Source organism: Vanrija pseudolonga, chromosome 4 (assembly GCF_020906515.1).
Source record: "Vanrija pseudolonga chromosome 4, complete sequence".
In the NCBI taxonomy this organism is placed as follows: Eukaryota; Fungi; Basidiomycota; class Tremellomycetes; order Trichosporonales; family Trichosporonaceae; genus Vanrija; species Vanrija pseudolonga.
In genome coordinates this window covers 164,482-184,395 of record NC_085852.1, presented here as the reverse complement: position 1 = coordinate 184,395, position 19,914 = coordinate 164,482, and the positions used below count along the sequence as shown (strand labels likewise).

The following is a 19,914-nucleotide window of genomic DNA, read 5'->3' as shown; positions in this document are numbered from 1 at the left end:
GTCGACGACTGAGCCGCCGTCGTCATTCAAGGAGAAAAGCGCATCGGCCGACCGGCTCAAAATTCAGCCCTATCAGCACGGCCTGCCTGGTGCGCTGTCAGCCTTCCCTCCAATGCCGGGTCTGTGATCGGGCGCACTTCTACCTCCGCAAGAGGGTTCCATAGTCCGTGGATGGCCTTTCGAGAGCCGAGCTCGGCCCACCAGTCCGAGAACGAGAGGCATGTTATGGCCGATCTGATGGCATCGATATACTCCCGCTCGAATGGGTCCCTTGCGAGAAAGGCCTCCAAAGGCTCGTAAAAGTAGCGGATAGGATCTCCGATCTTCTCCATCCCAACAATCTTCAGGTTGCCGTTGTAGATCAAATACGGTGCTAGCTGGGTGATGATGACGAACAACGCAGGGATGACGCGTACGTTGCGGGTGTCCTCAATGCCAAATGGTTCGTCGTCAGAGTCGAGCGCCTCGGCGTCAGAGTGAATGACGCTGCAATCGCAGTCAAGCCACAGGGCGATTACCACTTCCTTGAGTTCAACCGTGGGTCCCCGTAGGTCGAATAGGACAGATGGGACGAAAGGGTTCCCATTTTGTGGATCAAAGCGTAGGTGGATGATATGCCGCTCCTGGGAAGTGCGGATGGAAATTAGGGGTCCTAGCGGCGTGGCATCTGCGACTTAGACGAAGTCGACAACTGTGGAAAGAGTGACGGGAAGTGCAAACTGGGTGGCTGTTGACTTGAACCCAAGTCGACGAATGGTGTGAATGGATTGTGCGGTAGACAGGGCATCGCAACGGCCAACGGGCTCGACATAGGTTACGACATCAACAACCTCGATCGCTCGGGCTGGAAAGTGGGTGTTGACACCCCAGATCGGAGACGTCGGGAGCCTAGGGAAGATTAGATCGTATATAGTCGATCTCCAATGCATTAGGAAAGCATGTTTGAAGTCGCACTTGTCGATGGCGGCCTTGAAATCCTTGGACGTGCCACGGAACGCAAGATGCGTCGGGAAGTCGGCGTACTTGAGGATCTTGTTGATGATGGTGGGGAAGGCGGTGTGCTCGATCGTGAGAGACATTGGTGGTGGGTGGGTGCTGGGGAGGTGAAACGAGGGTTGGATGCGTGTCGAATGGGGTGAGTCGACGAGTGAGTTGGGTTGTGGGGAGATGATAAGTAGGGATGAGTCGGACACGCATAGAGAGAGTAGAATTGGTGCATACTTGAGGCGACGGTGGTGAGTCGGGTGCCGCCCCGTGCGTTACTTTCTTTGGGGCAGCTCTGTTGCTACTCGCTTCTCTCAGAAGCCAGGTCATATCTCAGCCTGTGAGAGAACAAGAAAGTGTGCTTCTTTGCAAATAGGACCTGCCATTGTCAGATTGTGTACATGTCCGGCAAGGAATCAGACCATGCCAGACCATGCCATCGCGATTTGTCGCTGAAGCGACGTACACACATGCATGCACATGAAACCTTCCGTTAAGTAAACGGCGTTCTCTCGGCGGTAGCTGGATCATGAGTGCTGAGCACATTTTGGAGGTGGGAGGGATCGCGGCAATGGAATAGGGTGGGCCAATCGCGCAACTAGGAGGGTGTCGGTGATGTCGGGGTATGATGTGTGGTCGATGACGCCCATGATTATGTCCGTAGGCTCCTTGATGTTATGTTCCGCGCTCTGAATGCAATGCTTTACGTGCCGTGGGCACCAGCAGCAGCGTTATAAACTATTGGCCAGGTGGCGTCGTGAGACAGGAATGGCGATAGCATGAGGAAGTTGTGAGTCGAACCCGGGTCCGAGAGTCGAGTGCAACATATCCGAAACAGACATGCATACAGGGATGGGCCTCACGTTACTTCTTCGCTAGCCACGCACACCTTCCCGCAACCCATGTCTCCGTGACGGCTGCCTGTGCCTGCCGGAGTGCCTCAATGCCATCCCTGAACGGGTCAACGTCGAGGACACAAAAGTCGGCCTGCTTCCCCGGCTCGAGAGTCCCCACGTCGTCCTGGCGCACACTCTGGGCACACCCAGCAGTGTAGTACCTGATGCTCTTGTCCAGCGGGACGCAAAGCTTCTCGAGAGCCCGAATCCGCGGGTCAGTCGACAGCTCCAAACTGGGGTCGACGCTCGATTGACGCGTGCCTGCCGTGTAGATGTTGGGCAGCGCATGCACTGGTGCCACGGGTGCGTCGGTGCCAAACGCAACTTTTGCACCAGCATGCACAAACTCGGACCATGGGAACGCGCGGTCACAACGCGCGTCGTGACCGAGCTGGTCCCACCAGTTCTTGGCGTACACAGGGTCAGCGTGCACAGGCTGCAGGCTGGCCGTGACGCCGAGCCTGGTGAGCCGGGCAACGCTCTCGGGGGTGACGACCTCGAGGTGCTCGATCCTGTGCCGGCGATGCGCGCGCTCCCCGTTCGCCATCATAGCCGCCTCGAATGCGTCGAGCGCCTGCTCCGACGCGGCGTCACCCAGCGCGCGGACTGCGATCTGGAGGTCGAGGGTGTCGGCCAGCACGACGACCTTTGTGAGCTCGTCGGCAGGCCAGATGGGGCCAGGCGTCTGGCCGCTCGGGTAGGGCTCCTTCAGGAAGGCAGTGCACGAGTCTACCACCCCGTCCGACACAATCTTGATGCCGACAATGTTGAACCATGGCGCATACTGAGCGCAGTGGTCGCGCAGGCGGGCAGCCTCCCTCACCTGGGTTGGGTGAGTACTTGCTGAGTGGCGCGTCCACAACCCCTACCTGTTCAGCCTGCGTCTCTTCCGTTCCCTCGGGCCTCATGAACCAACGTGCACTTATTCGGACTGGGAGCCGACCATGCCGCCTTATATACTCCTCAAACGCCTCGAGATCCTCGGGCCGGAGGGCCATCTCGATGCCCCCCGTTAGGCCGCTGGACAGCATGTTTTCGAACGCGGCGTCGAGCGCGGCGACCCGCTCATCCAGGGAAGTGTGGTGCGCGACCCATGGCCAGATATGCTTGACGTTGGCTGTCTCAAGACACAGGCCCGTCAGTTCGCCGGCAGCGTCGCGCACAAACTCGCCGCCCTTGGGGTCGGGCGTGTCGCGCGTCACACCGATGGCGTCCAACGCCGCAGTGTTAAGCAGTGTCGAGTGCAGGTCCATTGAGGCGATGAAGACCGGCACGTTCGGAGCGACGGCGTCGAGCAACGCGTGGTGAGGTGGCTCGCCGAGTGCATCGAAGAGAAACGACTTGCCGTGGATCATCTTGGCAGAGGGATTGGCCAGGTACACCTCCTTCACGGCGGCCGTGATCTGCGAAAAACTGAGGCCGAGGCAGTCGATCTTGGAAAGCGACGCACCGAACTGCACGACATGGATGTGGCCATCGATCAGACCGGGAAGGACGACACGACCTTGGAGGTCAGTCACCTCGGCGCTGGGCCCCTGATACTGGTCAGCATGTGCTCAACCCCTTTCACAACCCACGCCTTTCGATTCGGCGACTGCCCTGGAGCCGACGAACACGACCTTGTCGTCCTCGATGACAAGCGCGTCGTGCAGCGTCGAGTCGCCTCCAACGGACGTAAATATCCGGGCGTTCTTGAACAGACGGCGCATGGTATGCGGGGTAGGATGGTTGTCTGCGCAAGCTACCTCCACCTTTTATTGGGACGTGGCCGTGGAGTAGAGCTATAGCGACGGCTGCACCCAGTGTCGGAGATACAACCGGCCAACCGGTCGCCGGAGCGCTCTAACTGGCCCAAAAACACCGACTGACATCTCGAAATCTAGGGACCTCGGTGACATTGACTGCGGGGCGCGGTCACTAGTGTGTGGGGGAGCACAAGGGGAATGTGGGTGGGCTGGAGTCGAGAAGGGAGGGTGGAAAGAGCCGTCGATGCATAAGTGAATGAGGCATGAGCGTGGGAGAGACCCGTCTCGCGGACCGGAGGCAGCCGGCGGGGCACTCAAAGGCGGGGCAGTCGCCCTTCAGATGTATGCAGATTACCCGTTCTGCGTATCTATTGGAAGCTGAATGATCGAGTCGTGGCCCCACAATCGGGTTGAACCATGTTTGTTTAGGTACTGTAGCCGCAAAGAAGTCGTCAGCTGGCCGTGAGGGTCGACCCATCAACCCGATGACTTCCAAATCACCAAACGGAGGGGTTTCCTTTCTCGGGGTGCCGAAGGACGCGGCATTCGGCTCCCTCTATGTATGAAGTGTATACTGGCAGGATGATATAGAAGAATATCATGATTTGGGCCGCATGGCTGTCGCCGTTTGTTGACACAGGTGGCGGGCAATGGTCATCACACCGGCCGCTCTTCCTCCCGCGCGAGCCCAAAATCGGTTCAGAGGCAGCCCTGCCATGGTAGATTGAGACATGCCTCAAGGTCCCTTCTGTCGTCTACATGGTTGCTCACTCCGCACCACCGTCACGGAGCATTGTGGGGGGGGGGGGAACAGCCACCCGCTGCCCAGGCTCGACGGCAATCCCAACGTTCACTTGCCTTCGGGATCCACGGACAGGATCAGGCGCATGCATATCACCCCCTCCGTTGCAAGCAAACGTAATCAGGCATTTCGCTAACAATCTCCGATCGTGCTTGGAAAGTTATAACGGGTAAACACAGTGGAGGATGTGGCAGTCTGGCTGGCGGCGGATCTCGCCACCGCTGATTTTGCTCACAATCACCGACCACATCTAGATTATCGTGGCCGGGGTAAGTGGGGGACACATCAGCCCACCCCGCATGCCTGATCTTCCCTCAGCCCACCCCGCATGCCTGATCTTCCCCCAACACCTCTCGTCAGTCAATACATAAACGCCGCCGCCTGCCACCCGAAGTCTTCCCCACACCGCAGCAATTATGACAAGCAACACCCTCAAAGACGACCTCACCGTACCCGGCACCACCGTTCTCCTCGACGCTGCGACCGGCGGCGGGGAGGCGACCTCGGCAGACAGCATCACGCTCGTGCCCACGCCATCAGACGACCCGTCTGACCCGCTCAACTGGACAACGCGGCGCAAGTGGCTCTGCTGCGCCTGCATGGTGCTGTACGTCACTGCAATGTGCTTCAACGTCGGGTGCCTGTACCCTATCTACGGGCCCCTGTCGGATGATCCTCAGCCCCTTTGGCATCCTCATGATGGGCCTTGGGCCATACTACAAAGCCCATTGGATGGTCTTTGTCATGGGCGAGTTTGTGCTGACAATCGCTGGGCCCATCGCCACACTTCTGTCCATCACTTATGCCTTCGACGCGTTTCACAGTATTCATCCCAAGGAGAAAGTGGGTCCCCGGGCCCAAGTGCAGCAGTCTGCGCCGTATCTGCTCTCGCTGATCCTCGTCGGAATGGTGAGTTTCGAATCCTTGGACTCGGTCCCGCCGCTGACCTTCTCCAGATCTTCACGTGAGCTGACCTTGGCCGTGGTCTTGTGCTGATGCGGCTAGATTCTGCTTCAACTATTGCGTTACACCCTGGGCGTTTGACTGGGGCTTCCGGAACTGGGCCATCAGCGCCGTTTTTATTGGCACTGCGGTCAACTGCAGTGCGTTCCTCATGATCTATTATGGCAAGCGCCTCCGCAAGTCGGGTGTCAGCTACTACGAGAAGATCATCAATATATAGGCGTTGGGAAGTGTTGTGTAGGGGTGTGGGGGGAGTCTGTCTAGCTTTACAGCCGTGACAACTGAGTACCAAAGAAATTATGCAAAGTCGAACAGTCACAAAGACACAAGGGGGTTCGCCACTCGCCTCACGCCCGCTACAAAACTGGTCGTATGCCCCACGTCTTTGACTCGAACACGATCCACTGGTTACCGTACAACTACATACATATGTGCGGATTGGTACTACTCCTATGCGGCCGCTGTGGATCGCGGAACAACCTGCACGTCGCGCGGAAGCGGAGCAGCGAGGGGGTGCCGCACTGCGATAGTATGTTGTCAAGGATGCCTGGATATGCCGTGTGGTCGAGTGTCGTGGTTGTTGGGTGCTGGTTGGGGAAGTGTAAACAACAAGAAGCGGCGGGCAGGATTCGTGTCGTCATATCTGGGGCCGTGACGAGGCTCGCGGCTGCAGATCAGATCACCATCCTTGGCGCGCCCCACGATGATCAGCTCAATGCGTGCATGCAGGAAGGCACTATCGACTCGGTGGGTTACAAGGCTCGAATGCATGCACAAGTTCGCCCTACACTCCTGTGGCGTCATCGCCCTGCACAACTGGCCGATCCGACCACCCCCGCGCCTCAAACTCCCTCCCCTCGACCTCGAGCTCAGCCAGCCACTGCGCCATGTTGATGGCCCGAGAGTTAGGTAGGACTCCCATGCGTGGTTCGCCCGCGCGGCTGAGGATACCGTGCAGCCCTTCCGGCAAGGGGTCCATGTGGGCCTCGGCGCCGACGACGGTGATGAAGGTGCCCTCCGGTGCCGTTGTCGCGCACTGATGGCAGGATTCCGCGAACCACCCCATCGGATTGACGATGGGCGGAGGTCGGCGAGAATCGAGAGGGATAGGGTGATACACGAAGACGACCTCGGCTATGGGGCGGCTCCGTAGCTTTAGGAGACCCGCGTCTTGGGGCTCTCGACCACCGACGCTATGGAAGACGTACCGCATCGCGCTGGGCGGCGCGTGCGGTGTCCGGCCGCAGCTCGTATCGTGGGAATCCAGGCTGCTGGTTGTTATCTTGACCACCGGGAGGGGAGTGGGATCGAGAAACCAGTCGCAGGTAGACCGGCGCACCGTGGCCACATCCGAGAAGAGCGGAATCACCGCGCGTAGCTCGCGTTCTTGCGCCGAGTCGAGATATGGTATATCCAGCGAGCGCACGAGATCGGGACGCCATGGTATCCGCTCGCCAGAGGGCGTGACGAGCTTGAACCAGTTGATCACGCGTGTCGACTCGTCGCGCTCGAGCACGGCATGCGCGATGAGCAAGCCGTCCGCCCGAGCGCGCAGCTGCCGACAGGTGCCTCTCAGGCGCAGCAGCGCTCGCGGCGTACAGTGCGATACGATGCTGTCGATGATGTAGGGGTGGGCTGTGTGGTCGATTGCTGGCATTGGGAGCGCTGAAGATGAGGTGAAAGTTGGATGGTCACTCACGCTCATGTAGCCCGTTGTGCCGACCGGGACGACGCCAGGCACGCCGTCGTGTTGAAGACACGCCTGCGTGTGTCTTGACGCATCAGCACAAGAGTGCTTCAGATGCATACATGCATGTGCAGTACGAGCCTCGCTTTGCAGTCTCGGCGGATGGGCAGTGGCGCCGACCGCAATGACCTGACCTCACCCTACCCCCTCGGACACTCTGGGCCATCGCAGAACCACTCCTGCCCTTCAATCTCCCTCCCCTTCGCCGCCAGCTCGCGCTGCCACTCTGCCATGGTGACGAAGCTTGCGCGGGCGTGGTCTTTGTACCGCGCCGTACGGCATGTGCTGGGGCCCCGGCCTTCGAGCGGACCGGCGATGTAGAATAGATCTTCAAGCTCGGTAGGCAACGGCGGGTCGAGCACGGCCTCGATGCCGACGATGGTCACTCTGGCGCGGTCGCCCACTTGGCTCCAAAAGCCCAGGGCCATGCGCAGTATCTGCTTGATGTTCTCTTGAAGCGATACACGGCCAAATGCCGGCCCACCGGCATGGCACACGAGCACACACTCGTCGATGTGACGGCTCGGCAACCACCCGAGCTCGGTTGATTCCTTGCGGAACGCGCAGTGGTGGAAGACGTATCGCCGCGTGCGGGACGGGGCGCGTCCGATATTGGTGAAGTCCGCGCCTCTGCAGTCGATCGTCGTCCGCACGCTGGGGAGGCACTCGGGCGGGAGGAATCGCGCGCGGCCGGCCCTCCGTACCGTGTGCACGGCGGTGAACTGTTCCAGGAAGGCGGGCAGCGCCTTCTGGGATTCCCTCGTAATGCACGGGATGTCGAGGACACGCACTAGCTCCGGACGCATAGGCAATAGGTAGCCATCAGCCGTACGCAGACTAAACGTGTCCACTATCGCGTCATTCCACCACCATGACCACCAGGAGGCCCACAAGATAGGATCACGCTCGAGGACGGCGTGGTTGAAGAGGACGGCGTTGATGCGATCGTGAAACGAGCGGCTCGTTGCTGAAAAGCGCACTAGTGCTGGCACTGAGCAGTGCGAGAGGATTGCGTCGATGACCCGTGGGTGCGCTTCGTGGTCCATTCAAGTGGTGTTGAGGAGGGCAGTGCAATGTTGCGAGCGGCGTTCCATGTCCTCATGCCCGCCGCCCATCTCGACACGTCTGACACGTCACGTGGACACGTCCCAGCCCGCCCAGCGGCCCTCAACTGCCGCCCTCGCCTCGCCCAATTCGTCGAGCCACTTGGACATCGTGATAGTCCGCGTGCGGTTGTTGAACTGCGGCAGGGCGGACCACATGCCAGGCTGGAGGACGCCCATGAGCCCGAACAGCCCGTCGTCGGGCACGGGGTCGGGGTGGAGCAAGCTCTCGACACCGACAATCGTAAGCGTGCCGCCTGTCCGCAGGACCTGCTCGTAGCAGACGCAGAGGTTGAGGAAGCAGTTGAGCTTGTCGAGCACCGACACGGTGACGGCGGAGGGGTGGTACACGAACACTGCCTCCTGGACACCCTTGAGCCCCTCTAGATCGGTACCCGTCCACGCCGCGTCCCGACCACCATCAAGCCGGTGGTGGTGGACGTATCTTCGCGTCTTGGGCGGGATGTGGATCGCGTCGACGGCGCCGTCGATGGGGTGGTAGTCGACCACGGTTGACACGGAGGGGAAGTACGCGCCGTGGATCTGGACCCCGGCGTCGACGCGGCGCAGGGTATGCAGCCCGGTGAACGGACTGAACACAGCCCAGTGCGTGTTCGGTGTCGGCAGGAAGGGGGTAGTGAGGACGCGCACCGCCGAGGGGATCCACGGCAGCGGCTGGCGAGATGGACTGAGGAGTGTGTACGCTTCGCCATCGTCCCGAATCTCGGCATAGTGGAGGCGCGCAAAGTACGCGTCGACCGTCGCGCGGAAGTGACTGCTCGTAGACCGGAAGCGCACGAGAACCTGCACTCCGCTGTGGGCGAGGATGGTGTCGATGATTGCTGGGTATGATGTGTGGTCGAGCGACATGTTGAGATGACGAGGTGGTCGAGCGATGACGAGGGCGACTTATCAATGTTTGGCGCGATGGCTCGGGCTGTTCGCACTTTCGGCGTCGGCCTTTCGTCTCGGCGGCAAGAATGTCCGTTCGAGCGCCGGGTGCTCGCCGTGCATGGTGTCCCGGGCTGGCGAGCTCACGCCCATGCATGACGCCGCCGAGGCTGGGCGCCGAGAGCGCCGACGCATGGCATTCGGCGCGGCGCGCTGGACTGAGCGGAGAAGTCCGAGACGACGCGACGTCATCGGAACGCGTCGCGCACCACAACTGCATCTTTCATCTCTTTCGCGACGCGTCTGGAACGACGACGGACAACGACAACGACGATGGCGACGACTAGAAGGGCATTGAGCAAACGGTAGTTGAGTGCAGACTACCGTGGTTGTCGTCGACGGCACGCGCCGCGCCGGGTCGAAGCGCGACATCCAAGCCACCCGACGCCAAGACCCACAACCTCGACGCGACGGCCATTGTTCGCTCTCTCGACATCTGCAATCCTCTCGCAATGCTCGACCACACGGCTTTTCCCTTGGTCATCGACCTCATCCTGTACCACGCTGCCCCGAACACGCTGGCGGCCTTCAGCGCGACATGCAAGGCGTATCGCGACAAACTACGACACCAGCTCCGGCACGTGTCCCTTGCGACAGAGGGCTACCTGTGCCCCGTCAACCCGGGCACCCTTACACCGCCAGCCCTACCCATGGTTCCAGGCCTAGTGGATGCCCTTGACGTGGCGCAGAGCACGCTCCACGCTCCCGCCATCCGCGCCGCGCTCGACGCCGGCATAGCCGACGACTTTGACCTGCGCTACCTCCGCCGAATCGGGGCACCCACCTCGGCAGGGGTCAACTTCCACCTCGCAACACACGCCGACACGCTGGTCCACTTCCTCGACCTCGACGAGTGGGACTTTCCGCTCCTGGACACGGGGTACGCCGTCGTCGATATGGACCTCGGCATGTCGCGTACGCGTCATGTCATCCACCTGCGCTGGTGCGACGACCGGCCCTTGGTGCCCGGCGACCCGCGTGCACTGGGCCTCGTAACGTTCAACTTTGCCTGCTTGGACGAAGGGTACGAGTACGTGTTCGTGCTCCATCCCTACTCGACCACAGGGCAGGCGCATCCACACAGCGCGCGGGCGTTGTTGCTCAGTATCCTTTGGGCGGCAATCCACGACGACATGGGCCCAGAGTTCGAGGCTAGCATCACCATCGTTGGGCTGGAAGCGACCGACCTGTCCGCTCTCGAAGTCGAGGGCAGCGTCGAGCGTGTGGATGATGGCGTCCCGGATATGTTCAGGCCGTTTGCGGCGACGTTCGAGTACTACATCGACGAGACGGACGCCGACGACGAGGAGAGCAACCTGGACATCTTCCGCCGCTCGACGCGATACTTCACCATGGAGGACTGGCGCGCCAAGCTCGACGACGAGGATCGCGAGCTGATTGCTGAGTGGGTCGAGGCGACGCCATAGGCTGTACGTACATGATGCATAGTTGTCTGCTCTGCCATGCTCCGGTCACAACTCGTCCCACTGCCCCACCACCGCCCTCTCCTCCTCCTCCAAACCCCCGCGCCACTCCTCAAGGGTAGCGAACCGCACCATGCGCCGGAAGAGCGCGCTGGAAGGCTCCTCGTACTCGTAGTCGTGTATGCTGCCAACCGCATTCTCAAGGAACGCGGCCGCCTGCCTCAACGGCTCCGGCACGTCCAGCCCTTCGGGCACAGCCACCGGATGGGGCAGCACCATGTCGGTCGTCTCGAGGCCGACGATCGTGATCCGCATCGAGGCGTCGGGCTCCAGCGCGCTCTCCGCCAGCCCGGAGAGGACGATCCGGAGGACCTCCAGCGCCGAGGCCAACCTCGCCCGACCTGCCGACGCGTACCCCTGCACGACTAGCACGTAGTCGAACTCCGCCTTCTGGTGGAACAAGAACTCGGTGTCGTGTATCAGCCGCCCGTCATCCGCGTCTATCGGCATATCGTCATCCCAGCGCAGATGGAGCACGTGGCGCTGCGTGCTGAGGCCGAGGTCGTAATCCCCCACAGCGGTGATCTGCACGCCATAGTCGAGGTCGAGAAAGTCGACAACCGTGGGCACAAATTCGAACTTGTAAGGATCGTTCACGTCCTGCGTTGCTGTTCCGCGGCGCCGCACGAGACGGAGGGAGGTGAGCGCGTCCCGTAGCGGGCGGGGGAGGGTGGTTATACCCGGTGCTGGGGGCACTGCGGGGGCGTACGAGTCGCCGTCGAGGTCTAGGACGTGGACGAGGGCGGGGAGGTACGGTAGTTGCGTCGAGTCTGCGGCGCGGAAGGACAGGCGGCCATCGTCGGCGCGCAGGGCGACGTGGTGGAGCAGCTCGGCTGTGATTTGAGTTCGGTACGCCCGCGACGTGCAGGAGAAGGCTAGGCGCGTGGGGATGTCGGCGTACGATAGGATCGCGGCGATGATGGACGGGTATGCCGTGTGGTCGAGCATTGTTGTTGATGGAGGACGTCAAAGTCGTTCAGACCAGAATAGAAGGCCGGCGCGTGGTCAGACCCTTCCAGGGGGGGGGGGGGGGCGGAGATAGCCGCGGCTCCGGCTCCTACGTCGGCGGCGTCGGCCTCCTTTGCAATGGCGAGGCCCATTGTTCAATGCTACATCGGCGTGTAAGTACTGCAAGACAGGGCCGCCCGACCCCGAGGAGAGAGATAAGCAGGTGTTGTCGTTCGTGTCCTGGAAGTCGCGGCCTCCCTCCGACGCGACGCGACATGCCGGCATCCTCACCGCGACTCCAACGGTGAACGGCTAACCTGACGCCAGCAGCACACGACTTGATCACATCTACTTGTATATGTGACTTTTAACGACCGACTCTACCAATTTTCCTGCCTCCCCTTTACTTTGCCTCGGCCGCAACTGCTCCCTCACTCACGACCCCCTCACTCACGACCCCCTCACTCACCCCCGCCCCGCTCGCGGCGGCGTCGCGCCCGCCGTTACCGACATACCCGCGGCTCTGGAGCGTGAAGAGCCGGGCATACTCTCCCCCGAGGGCCATGAGCTCCTCGTGCGTGCCGTACTCTGTGATTGTCTGCGCGCGTCAGCTCAACGTGCCTGTCTGAGTTACTCACCCCACCAGCCATGAACGCGATATGATCCGCCCGGCGCACATTCCCAAACCCATGCGATATGAACACTGTCGTGGTTCGGGTCCCGCCCTCCCGGTGAGCGAGGTCGTAGATGGTATCGAAGAGCGCCGATTCGGCGGCAGGGTCGAGCGCGGAGGACGGCTCGTCGAAGATGACCAAGTCGGCCGTCGCGGCGCGCATGAACGCGCGCGAGACGGCGACACGCAGCCACTGGCCCCCAGATAGCCCCATGCCTTCTTGCCCTCCACCGTCGCCGGGGCGTGCGTGCAGGTTGGCGTACGGGTTGAGGACGGTATTGAGTGACGTCTTCTCCAGGATCGCGCCGGCGCCACCGTATGCCATGGCTGCTTGAAGCGCGTCCGTGTCGTCGATGCGGGACACGTCCCCGATGCCAATGTTGTCCCTCAGCGAAAAGTAGTACTTTTTGTAGTCTTGAAACACGCAACTCATGCGCGCGTGAAGCGTCGAGGCGCGATACTCCTCAAGTGGGGTGCCGTTTATCTCGACGCTCCCGGTAGCGTTTGTCGACAACCCCATGAGCGCCTTGACCAGAGTGCTCTTCCCCGCGCCGTTGAAGCCAACGAGAGCGAGCGTCTCGCCCGCCTTGATGGACAGGTTGATGCCGTGGACAGCGGGCTTGGTCTGACCGTCGTACATGACCTGGAGATCGCGCGTCTCGATCCGCATGCCTCCTGCCTCGCGGCACTTGTCATAGTCGATGCCGGTGGCTTCGTCGCGCGACTGGCACTCGTGTGCGGCGGCCAGCGCGCCGAGCCAGTACGAATTCGTACGAGCGGAATCGACGACGGCCCCGAGCTTGAACAGGACGTCGAAGAGCAGTGTCGCACCTTCTGAATGTGGCCGCTGGTCGCCGACGGGGACGATCTCCTGCGCTGCAGGGCATACCTCAAGGGTTACTTGCTGATGCTCCTCGCCACCGTCACCGCCGGCTGCACCATCGTCGGGCCAGCAGACTGGTTTTGGCTCAGGCGGCCTCTGCCTAGCGGATGGAACTACGTCTCGCACGAGGCTTGGGCTGAGCGCCTGGGGAATGGCCGGGGGCTCATCGACCAGTGGGTCGATGTCCCCAGCTACTGAGGTGGCGAGAGTCAACCACGTTGCCGTTGCGAGGTAGCGTGGTCAAGGGGCTACCTATAGACCGATGTGAATGACGCGGGCTACTCGAACAGACACCTCGAGGCTATTGTCTGGCGCCTATTCCGATGTTAAAACCATCCATACATATCACTAGCCATTCAATCCGTATCCACGCAATGAGGAGGAGTTGAGAGTGTCGTCTGCATACCGCTCAGTCGGATCCAGCTGCCAGGGTGCTGGGGGCCGCTCTCACTTCTAGTCCAGCACGGAGCACACTCCGCAGGCGGCCCCCAATGGATCTGCCAGAACTTACTCCCCGAATAGCGGTGACAGTACCGACTTCCTGAAGCTCCTAAGGAGCACTGGTTATCCAACGTCGTCTCTTCCAGGTCGTCATCATACAGTAGGGCGTAGCAGGGCGCAAGATGCCTCGGCCGAGCGATGGACCCATCGACGTGGAGCGTGTGAACTCTCCTTTGACATCCAACTCCCTCTACCTCTTCCACTTCTCACTTACCTACCAAAGCACCACTGTCACCACTTTCTGCCCTCTCCGCGTCACTATCTACCCATAAACCTCGTCCCCATCAAGGTGTCAAAATGACGGTCACCATCGACCATGAAGGCTTCCCGCACATCGTCGAGCTCATACTGTCACACGCCAGCCTGGGAACACGAGCGGCGTTCAGCGCGACCTGCAAGAAGCACCGGGAGGACATGAAGGACACTCTACGACTCGTGCGGCTCCGCTATGGTGGCAATGCCGCTGTCCCGGGCTTCGCGGATTCCTCGAACTCGCCGGTCCCTTGCATCCCAACGATGGTGTCCGTCATTGATCTATCTGGGTACTTCTGGAACTACTCGGGGCGCAAGCGAGTGCGACGAGCTTTCAACTGTACGTTTTCACGTCTGGCAGTCATCCGCCGCATCCCGCCTACTGAGGAACCGTCACAAAACCCGGGAAATCGCAGTCATGTTCGACTCCGAAATGTCCCAACCCTCGTAGACTACATCGACCTCGATCGCCTCCCCGAGTGGTGGAGCAAGAAACCAGAGCTGGTTCTACACGCGTGCCTCAATCGCCACATTCTTCACCTACGCTGGCCCGACGACGGCGTGCCGAAGTTTCCCGGCCTGCGGTTCATGCTTGCGAGCAGCAGCTTGGAGCGCGTCATCGTCCTCTGGCCTCGCAGGCTGGGTCCGGTCACGACACCGCGTCCGGGGCTCACCTGGTTTTTACACGCCACCGTCCGCAATGGCGCAAAGCGGTGGACAATCGTAGGCCCCGAGTCGCTCAAGCAATTCAGCCCTGACCATTGCCGGTACATTTCGCACGAGACCTGGTGGGAGGAGTTGGGAAGCCAGAAGGCGGATGTCGGAGAGTGGGTCGAGGACTGATAGCAGGAAGACGGGTGAGGGTGGGCGGTCGTCGAGTGGTCCACGGCCTGACATCCTCACAGAATGCCGGGCCTGCAGAGGCATTGCCATCTGCCCGCCACATCACCAAGATCATGATACCCCTGTAGCAGGCCATCTCCTGCGATTATCACTACATCAGCAACCGCGACGTTTCGGCATAATCCATGATGTATCCAAGAGCCCCCATGTACATTTTCCAGTCCTTCCTCAGCGCTCTGCTGTATGCATGTACCATTTGAGCGAGCCCGTTCGTCCAACATGATGCGACATGCTTTTGCGGGGCCCCAAGATACGGTGCCCCACAGTCCGTGCTAATGTGGAGGTTTCACTTTACGCCATTCCGCACAGCTTCCCAATCTTCAACTCTCAACTTGCCATCATCAACTCTCAACTAACAAAAGCTGTCAAGCGAGGTGCTGGAGCAGGAGCGACGCAATATCCTCCACGTGATGCCGCCTCCACACCAGCCCCTCGCGTCGGCCTCGGGGTCAGGCTCGAGTTCAGCGTCCCCCGTCCCTCCGACAGCCCCTCGCCGGTCCATCGCCCGCCGATCATGCCAGCTCTGCCGACAACGCAAGGCGCGCTGCGAGCTCCCAGACGAGACGGTACCCGACAGCCCGGTTCCGCTTGCCCAAGAGCTCAAGTGCCATCGATGCAAGGTGTTGCGCGAGGACTGCGTCGTGCTCTCCGCCGGCCGCGCGGGAACAAGCAAGAAGCGTAAGGCCGACGACGCGCCAACAAACGACGCTACCCCGCCCGTGAGGGCACAACAGCCGGCTCCGCCGGCAGGTGCAGATGAGGAGCATACCATCATGTCGACTTTCGAGCCTGGAAGACCGACGCAGCCGGTTGGGAAGAGCAGCTTGCGGTACCACTCGCGGCCGTTGACCCTCACCACCGAGATGCTCCGACTTGCATTCGCACCGGAGGCCACCAGCGCGACTGATGCATGGCCTATCAGTGTTGAGGTCGTTCAAGACGCGTGAGTGTTCTCCCGCCCGGATACAGCTCACACGACCAGATACCACCAGCTCCTTCTCATCCACCCCGCCCTCCCGGCCCTCTCGCCCCCGACGGCCACCGCATCCATCTCTGAGCGACTCTTACAACGCCTCATGTGGTACGTGTGCGGCCTGCACACACCGTCCTTTCCGACCTCGACCCTTCAGACGCTCGCCGAGGACATACCGCGACTCCGCGACGACGTCCTCCGGCGACTCCCCACGTCCCTCGACACGGTCCTCGCCCTGCAGCTGTTTGGCATCTTCGTTCCCCTTGGTGTACTGCCAGGGCAGGCTGTGATCGAAGCGAGGTCGGTCGGCAAGAACGACATGGTCCATGTCGCTGCGTCGCATGTCCTTCGTCGTCTTCAGGCAGCGGACACTCCGAGCGTGACTGCCTACAACCTCGCGTGGACCGCCCTCCTCGACACGAAGCTACGCATATCAACTGAGCTTGACTCTGATAGGCCAGCGGCACCAGATGACCTCGGGACTGCCATCACATCCGCCCGCAACCTGGTCTCCGTGCCCGGTCAGGCATGGGCTGCCCATCTCGCATCCGATGACGCGACGTCGCGGGCACGAGCAGTGGGTCAGCTTGCCCTGTGCGACCGCATCATCCGCGACGGCCAGGTCCTGCAAACCATGCAGGCAATGTACTCGGCGATCGACCAGATGGCCCACGGCACCATCACACCATCCAATGTGGTGGCGATCGGTGCCCAGCAGCTGTCAGGGGCAACAGAGGCTCGGGAGGCGACCGAGGACCTTCTCAACACATCACTGAGTAAGTAGCGCAACGCGACGAGGTACTGATATTAGGCATGTACTCTCTCGACCCGACAGATCCGCTTGTTCGGCCATGGCTGACGTGCCGTGCGATCCACTCCGCCCACCGTGATGGCAAGATTCAGCGAACGGCACTGCGCCTGCTCATGGCGACGCACTACCTTCCTCGGGACACCTCGGTCGAGAACGCCGAGCGCGTTCGCCAAGCACTGCAAAGGTCCTACCACACGCCCGATGTGCTTGCCTTCTTTACCGCAGACCCCAGCCCTGCCGGCTTCGACCTCATCCCGTCTCTCTCGACATCTCGCATGGCGTCGCTCGAGGCCATCCTTGGCTCTTTCCAGCGTCTTCTCCCAACCGACCTGCAACCCTGGCACGAGCTGTGGGCCATGGCGGTAGACGGCACGAGCGTGTTCAAGGAAATGCAGGCCGGGTCGATCATGCTCGTCGGGCCCATGAACGGCGAGAAGGGTGAACGCGCACTGCGACAGAAGAGTCGGATCCACGAGTGGGGCGGTGCCAAGGCCGGACTGCTCGCCGTCGCGGACATCCTACTCCAAGGCGAGGCCGGCGTGGTGCCCGTTCCCCCTGGAGCCAAGACCATCGGGACAATGTGTGACAAGCTGGTCCGCAGCATGATCAAGGTCATGGATGAACGTGTGCGCTGGCTCGCTCAGACGCCCGTCAGCAGTTCGACGACGACCCCAGTGGTCGCCAGGGCCTCCACGTCGAGCACCCGCGACTCCTCGGCGGCAAGTGATGCCGTCCTGTCCAGTCTGCAGGACATGGATGTTGACCGAATCTTGGCCGAGTTGTTCAACAACGACTACGCCAGCTTGATTAGCTTTGGGGACGCCAGCGGCAATGGTGATGGTCCGTCTGGCCAGTATTGAAGGGGCCATGGAGACCACACCCGACAACACCCTGACATGAAACACTCCCTGTGACTGTAACTGGAATGGAACCGTGTCCTACGTGTGCATAGCAGGAGGAGTAGTGCCTGCACTGTTCCGTCTGGCTCCCTTTCGCACTCATTAACACGCAAGCTGGGCACAATAGGGCAGCCACGACGCACACACCTCAACCCATTGGGCACGTCACACCAGGAAGGTGCGAGACGGATTCCTCTCAAGGTCCCGGTCGAGGAGGACAGGCACCCACCGAGCTATAAGAGCCACTTGAACTCACAACTCCCTCACTCACCTCGCTGCCCATCACCAACCAACATGGCCATCATCGACCATTCGTCCTTCCCTACAATCATCGACGACATCTTCGACTACACCGACCGAGGAACCAAGCTCACGTTCAGCGCGACCTGCCACCAGTACCGCAGGAAGGTGAACCACGCGGCCCTTCACCACGTCAGCTGGCTCTTCTTCTTCACCACCCCCAGCTGCACGAGGGGTATGGAGTTCATTCCCCAGGTAGTCAAGGTGCTCGACCTGGGGGGGACGACACTCACGTACGCCACGCGGCGCTGCCTGACTCTTGTCCAGCGCGACAGGTTCCGTGCCCTCGAGACGATTCGCCGCGCGCCGCCCACCGTGCCGCCGAACCTCGTGGTCAAGAAGAACCACTATCGCCTCCCCGACGTGCGTACCGTGGTGGACTATATCGACCTCGACGACGTCAGGGATTGGCACTGGCGCGGGATCAACCTCCAGTCCTGCCGCGAGCAGCACATCCTCCACCTGCGCTGGGAGGAGGGCAAGACACCCGCGTTCCCGGAGCACCACTTCGCGCACTTCCCCAGCCGCCACATCAAGTGCACGGTCGTGCTCTGGCCCACCCCGTACACCCCTTGGCCTCCGACAGCAACCGGCTCCGCGGCTCCCATTCACAGTTACATCGAGCACCTCTACCACCGCGTCATTGGGCACAGTCTCACCATCGTTGCGCCTGCCTCAGTGCCGATCGGTATCAACCTCACTGCCACCAACATTCCGATCGTTTACGTCGCGTATGACGATTGGTGCGAGACGTTGGGTCACGAGAAGGATGTGTTGAGCGAGTGGATCCGGTGGCCGGACTATTGTGAGTTTCACCGGCGCAGTGTCAGTGTTGACCAGGAGAACTGAGAAGTGAGCCCTTCTCAGTTGACGCAGGTATGCGGAGTGAGCAAAAGGACGCAGAAGGGGGCGGCGTTGGTGGTGCCTTTCAATAGAAGGTCACATATGTTTTAGTGAATGCAAGACTACAATCGTAAGACTTCCTGCAGAAGCGTTCCGTGTCGCTTGCTTGGCTGCTGAGTGGACGACATGTGCGGTTACTGCGGGACGGCGTGCGCCTGTTGGTTTCTTGGGAACAATATACACGGCGACCATGGCACTGTGAAAAGTCGCCACATGTGCCGGGGAAAGGACGGTGCGAGATGAACAATGGAGCGACTGGCAATGCTTTGCACGCAATGTCACAATCGGCGTGGGACACTTTGCACCGTGCCCAGATACATGTATAACAGACGTTGGTTGGCCCAACCTTTCTCACTGCCCAGTCACCTTCTCCTCTCCTCCCCAGTCACCATGGTTGCCATCGACCACCTCTCCTACCCGCACATCGTCGATCGCATACTCGATTTCTGCGACATCAAGGCCAACCTCGCCTTTAGCGCCACCTGCAGCCAATACCGCAGGGCAGTGGACCACGCCGAAATCGGCATAACCCCCAATGGAGTCTTGTCTGCAATCACCGCAGACCGTGGGATCACGTTCCCATGGCCGCTTTCCATGATCAAGGTCATCGACCTCGACGGCAGGTCAGGTGGTATCGCGACTCAGCGTAGCCTCACCAAGGCCCAGCGCGACCAGTTCCAGCGGGTCAAGATCATCCGCCGCGCCGAGCCCACGGCGACCTTTTACCCCGCGTCGAGGAACCATGTTCGCTTGCCGGACGTCGATACGGTGGTTGACTACATCGATCTCGACAACTGCGGCACTTGGGGCGACCGCAGGTTCGACCTCCTATCGTGTCTCAACCGGCACATCCTACACATCACGTGGACGGACGGGCCAAACACGCCTGTTAGCTTCGGCTACGACCCATCCCTCCACCTCGCACGTTCTACCCTCGAACTAGTCGTTGTCCTTTGGCCGGAACGCGCAGATGCCGAGGGCACCACATCAGGTGTAGTAGAGTTCATCAGAAGGCTTTACTGCACCTTGGACCAGGAAATCACGATCGTCACTCCGACCTATGGCTCCCTAACACTTGATTTCGACCGGTCTCGCAAGCACATGTCCTTCAAGTCATACGATGAGTGGAGAACGGGACTCGGAGGATATAGGAACGTGTTGAGCGAGTGGATGTGAGGGTGCACATGGACGTG

At 60.8% G+C, this 19,914-nt stretch overlaps 12 protein-coding genes across 12 annotated transcripts; 6 read left to right on the top strand and 6 right to left on the bottom strand.

The window, feature by feature from the left end:
- Window positions 1-56: 56 nt before the first annotated feature.
- Window positions 57-1,079, bottom strand: LOC62_04G005304 (uncharacterized protein; the record flags this gene model as incomplete). The annotated part of the gene is made up of 2 exons (XM_062771831.1): window positions 57-486; window positions 955-1,079. The coding sequence occupies 2 exons, from the start codon at window positions 1,077-1,079 to the stop codon at window positions 57-59; spliced, it is 555 nt and encodes a 184-aa protein (XP_062627815.1).
- Window positions 1,080-1,848: 769 nt separating this feature from the next.
- On the bottom strand, window positions 1,849-3,589 carry ytcJ_1 (Putative amidohydrolase YtcJ; the record flags this gene model as incomplete). The annotated part of the gene is made up of 3 exons (XM_062771830.1): window positions 1,849-2,703; window positions 2,750-3,415; window positions 3,458-3,589. 3 exons carry the CDS (start codon window positions 3,587-3,589, stop codon window positions 1,849-1,851), a joined length of 1,653 nt encoding a protein of 550 aa, XP_062627814.1.
- Window positions 3,590-4,843: 1,254 nt separating this feature from the next.
- LOC62_04G005302 (uncharacterized protein) lies at window positions 4,844-5,610 on the top strand (the record flags this gene model as incomplete). Its single annotated transcript, XM_062771829.1, is given in 5 exon segments — window positions 4,844-5,091; window positions 5,108-5,270; window positions 5,295-5,336; window positions 5,384-5,391; window positions 5,433-5,610. 5 exon segments carry the CDS (start codon window positions 4,844-4,846, stop codon window positions 5,608-5,610), a joined length of 639 nt encoding a protein of 212 aa, XP_062627813.1.
- A 1,667-nt stretch (window positions 5,611-7,277) lies between these two features.
- Window positions 7,278-8,183, bottom strand: LOC62_04G005301 (uncharacterized protein; the record flags this gene model as incomplete). Its single annotated transcript, XM_062771828.1, has 2 exons — window positions 7,278-7,974; window positions 8,029-8,183. 2 exons carry the CDS (start codon window positions 8,181-8,183, stop codon window positions 7,278-7,280), a joined length of 852 nt encoding a protein of 283 aa, XP_062627812.1.
- An 87-nt stretch (window positions 8,184-8,270) lies between these two features.
- Window positions 8,271-9,110, bottom strand: LOC62_04G005300 (uncharacterized protein; the record flags this gene model as incomplete). The annotated part of the gene is made up of 1 exon (XM_062771827.1): window positions 8,271-9,110. One exon carries the CDS (start codon window positions 9,108-9,110, stop codon window positions 8,271-8,273), a length of 840 nt encoding a protein of 279 aa, XP_062627811.1.
- A 533-nt stretch (window positions 9,111-9,643) lies between these two features.
- On the top strand, window positions 9,644-10,618 carry LOC62_04G005299 (uncharacterized protein; the record flags this gene model as incomplete). Its single annotated transcript, XM_062771826.1, has 1 exon — window positions 9,644-10,618. One exon carries the CDS (start codon window positions 9,644-9,646, stop codon window positions 10,616-10,618), a length of 975 nt encoding a protein of 324 aa, XP_062627810.1.
- Window positions 10,619-10,663: 45 nt separating this feature from the next.
- Window positions 10,664-11,623, bottom strand: LOC62_04G005298 (uncharacterized protein; the record flags this gene model as incomplete). Its single annotated transcript, XM_062771825.1, has 1 exon — window positions 10,664-11,623. One exon carries the CDS (start codon window positions 11,621-11,623, stop codon window positions 10,664-10,666), a length of 960 nt encoding a protein of 319 aa, XP_062627809.1.
- A 380-nt stretch (window positions 11,624-12,003) lies between these two features.
- On the bottom strand, window positions 12,004-13,238 carry spaT_1 (Subtilin transport ATP-binding protein SpaT; the record flags this gene model as incomplete). Its single annotated transcript, XM_062771824.1, has 4 exons — window positions 12,004-12,015; window positions 12,093-12,221; window positions 12,262-13,167; window positions 13,224-13,238. 4 exons carry the CDS (start codon window positions 13,236-13,238, stop codon window positions 12,004-12,006), a joined length of 1,062 nt encoding a protein of 353 aa, XP_062627808.1.
- Window positions 13,239-13,977: 739 nt separating this feature from the next.
- LOC62_04G005296 (uncharacterized protein) lies at window positions 13,978-14,775 on the top strand (the record flags this gene model as incomplete). The annotated part of the gene is made up of 1 exon (XM_062771823.1): window positions 13,978-14,775. One exon carries the CDS (start codon window positions 13,978-13,980, stop codon window positions 14,773-14,775), a length of 798 nt encoding a protein of 265 aa, XP_062627807.1.
- A 405-nt stretch (window positions 14,776-15,180) lies between these two features.
- LOC62_04G005295 (uncharacterized protein) lies at window positions 15,181-17,346 on the top strand (the record flags this gene model as incomplete). The annotated part of the gene is made up of 4 exons (XM_062771822.1): window positions 15,181-15,778; window positions 15,818-16,584; window positions 16,620-17,245; window positions 17,275-17,346. The coding sequence occupies exons 1-4, from the start codon at window positions 15,246-15,248 to the stop codon at window positions 17,344-17,346; spliced, it is 1,998 nt and encodes a 665-aa protein (XP_062627806.1). The 5' UTR covers window positions 15,181-15,245.
- A 466-nt stretch (window positions 17,347-17,812) lies between these two features.
- LOC62_04G005294 (uncharacterized protein) lies at window positions 17,813-18,667 on the top strand (the record flags this gene model as incomplete). The annotated part of the gene is made up of 1 exon (XM_062771821.1): window positions 17,813-18,667. One exon carries the CDS (start codon window positions 17,813-17,815, stop codon window positions 18,665-18,667), a length of 855 nt encoding a protein of 284 aa, XP_062627805.1.
- Window positions 18,668-19,111: 444 nt separating this feature from the next.
- Window positions 19,112-19,897, top strand: LOC62_04G005293 (uncharacterized protein; the record flags this gene model as incomplete). The annotated part of the gene is made up of 1 exon (XM_062771820.1): window positions 19,112-19,897. One exon carries the CDS (start codon window positions 19,112-19,114, stop codon window positions 19,895-19,897), a length of 786 nt encoding a protein of 261 aa, XP_062627804.1.
- Between the last annotated feature and the right edge of the window lie 17 nt (window positions 19,898-19,914).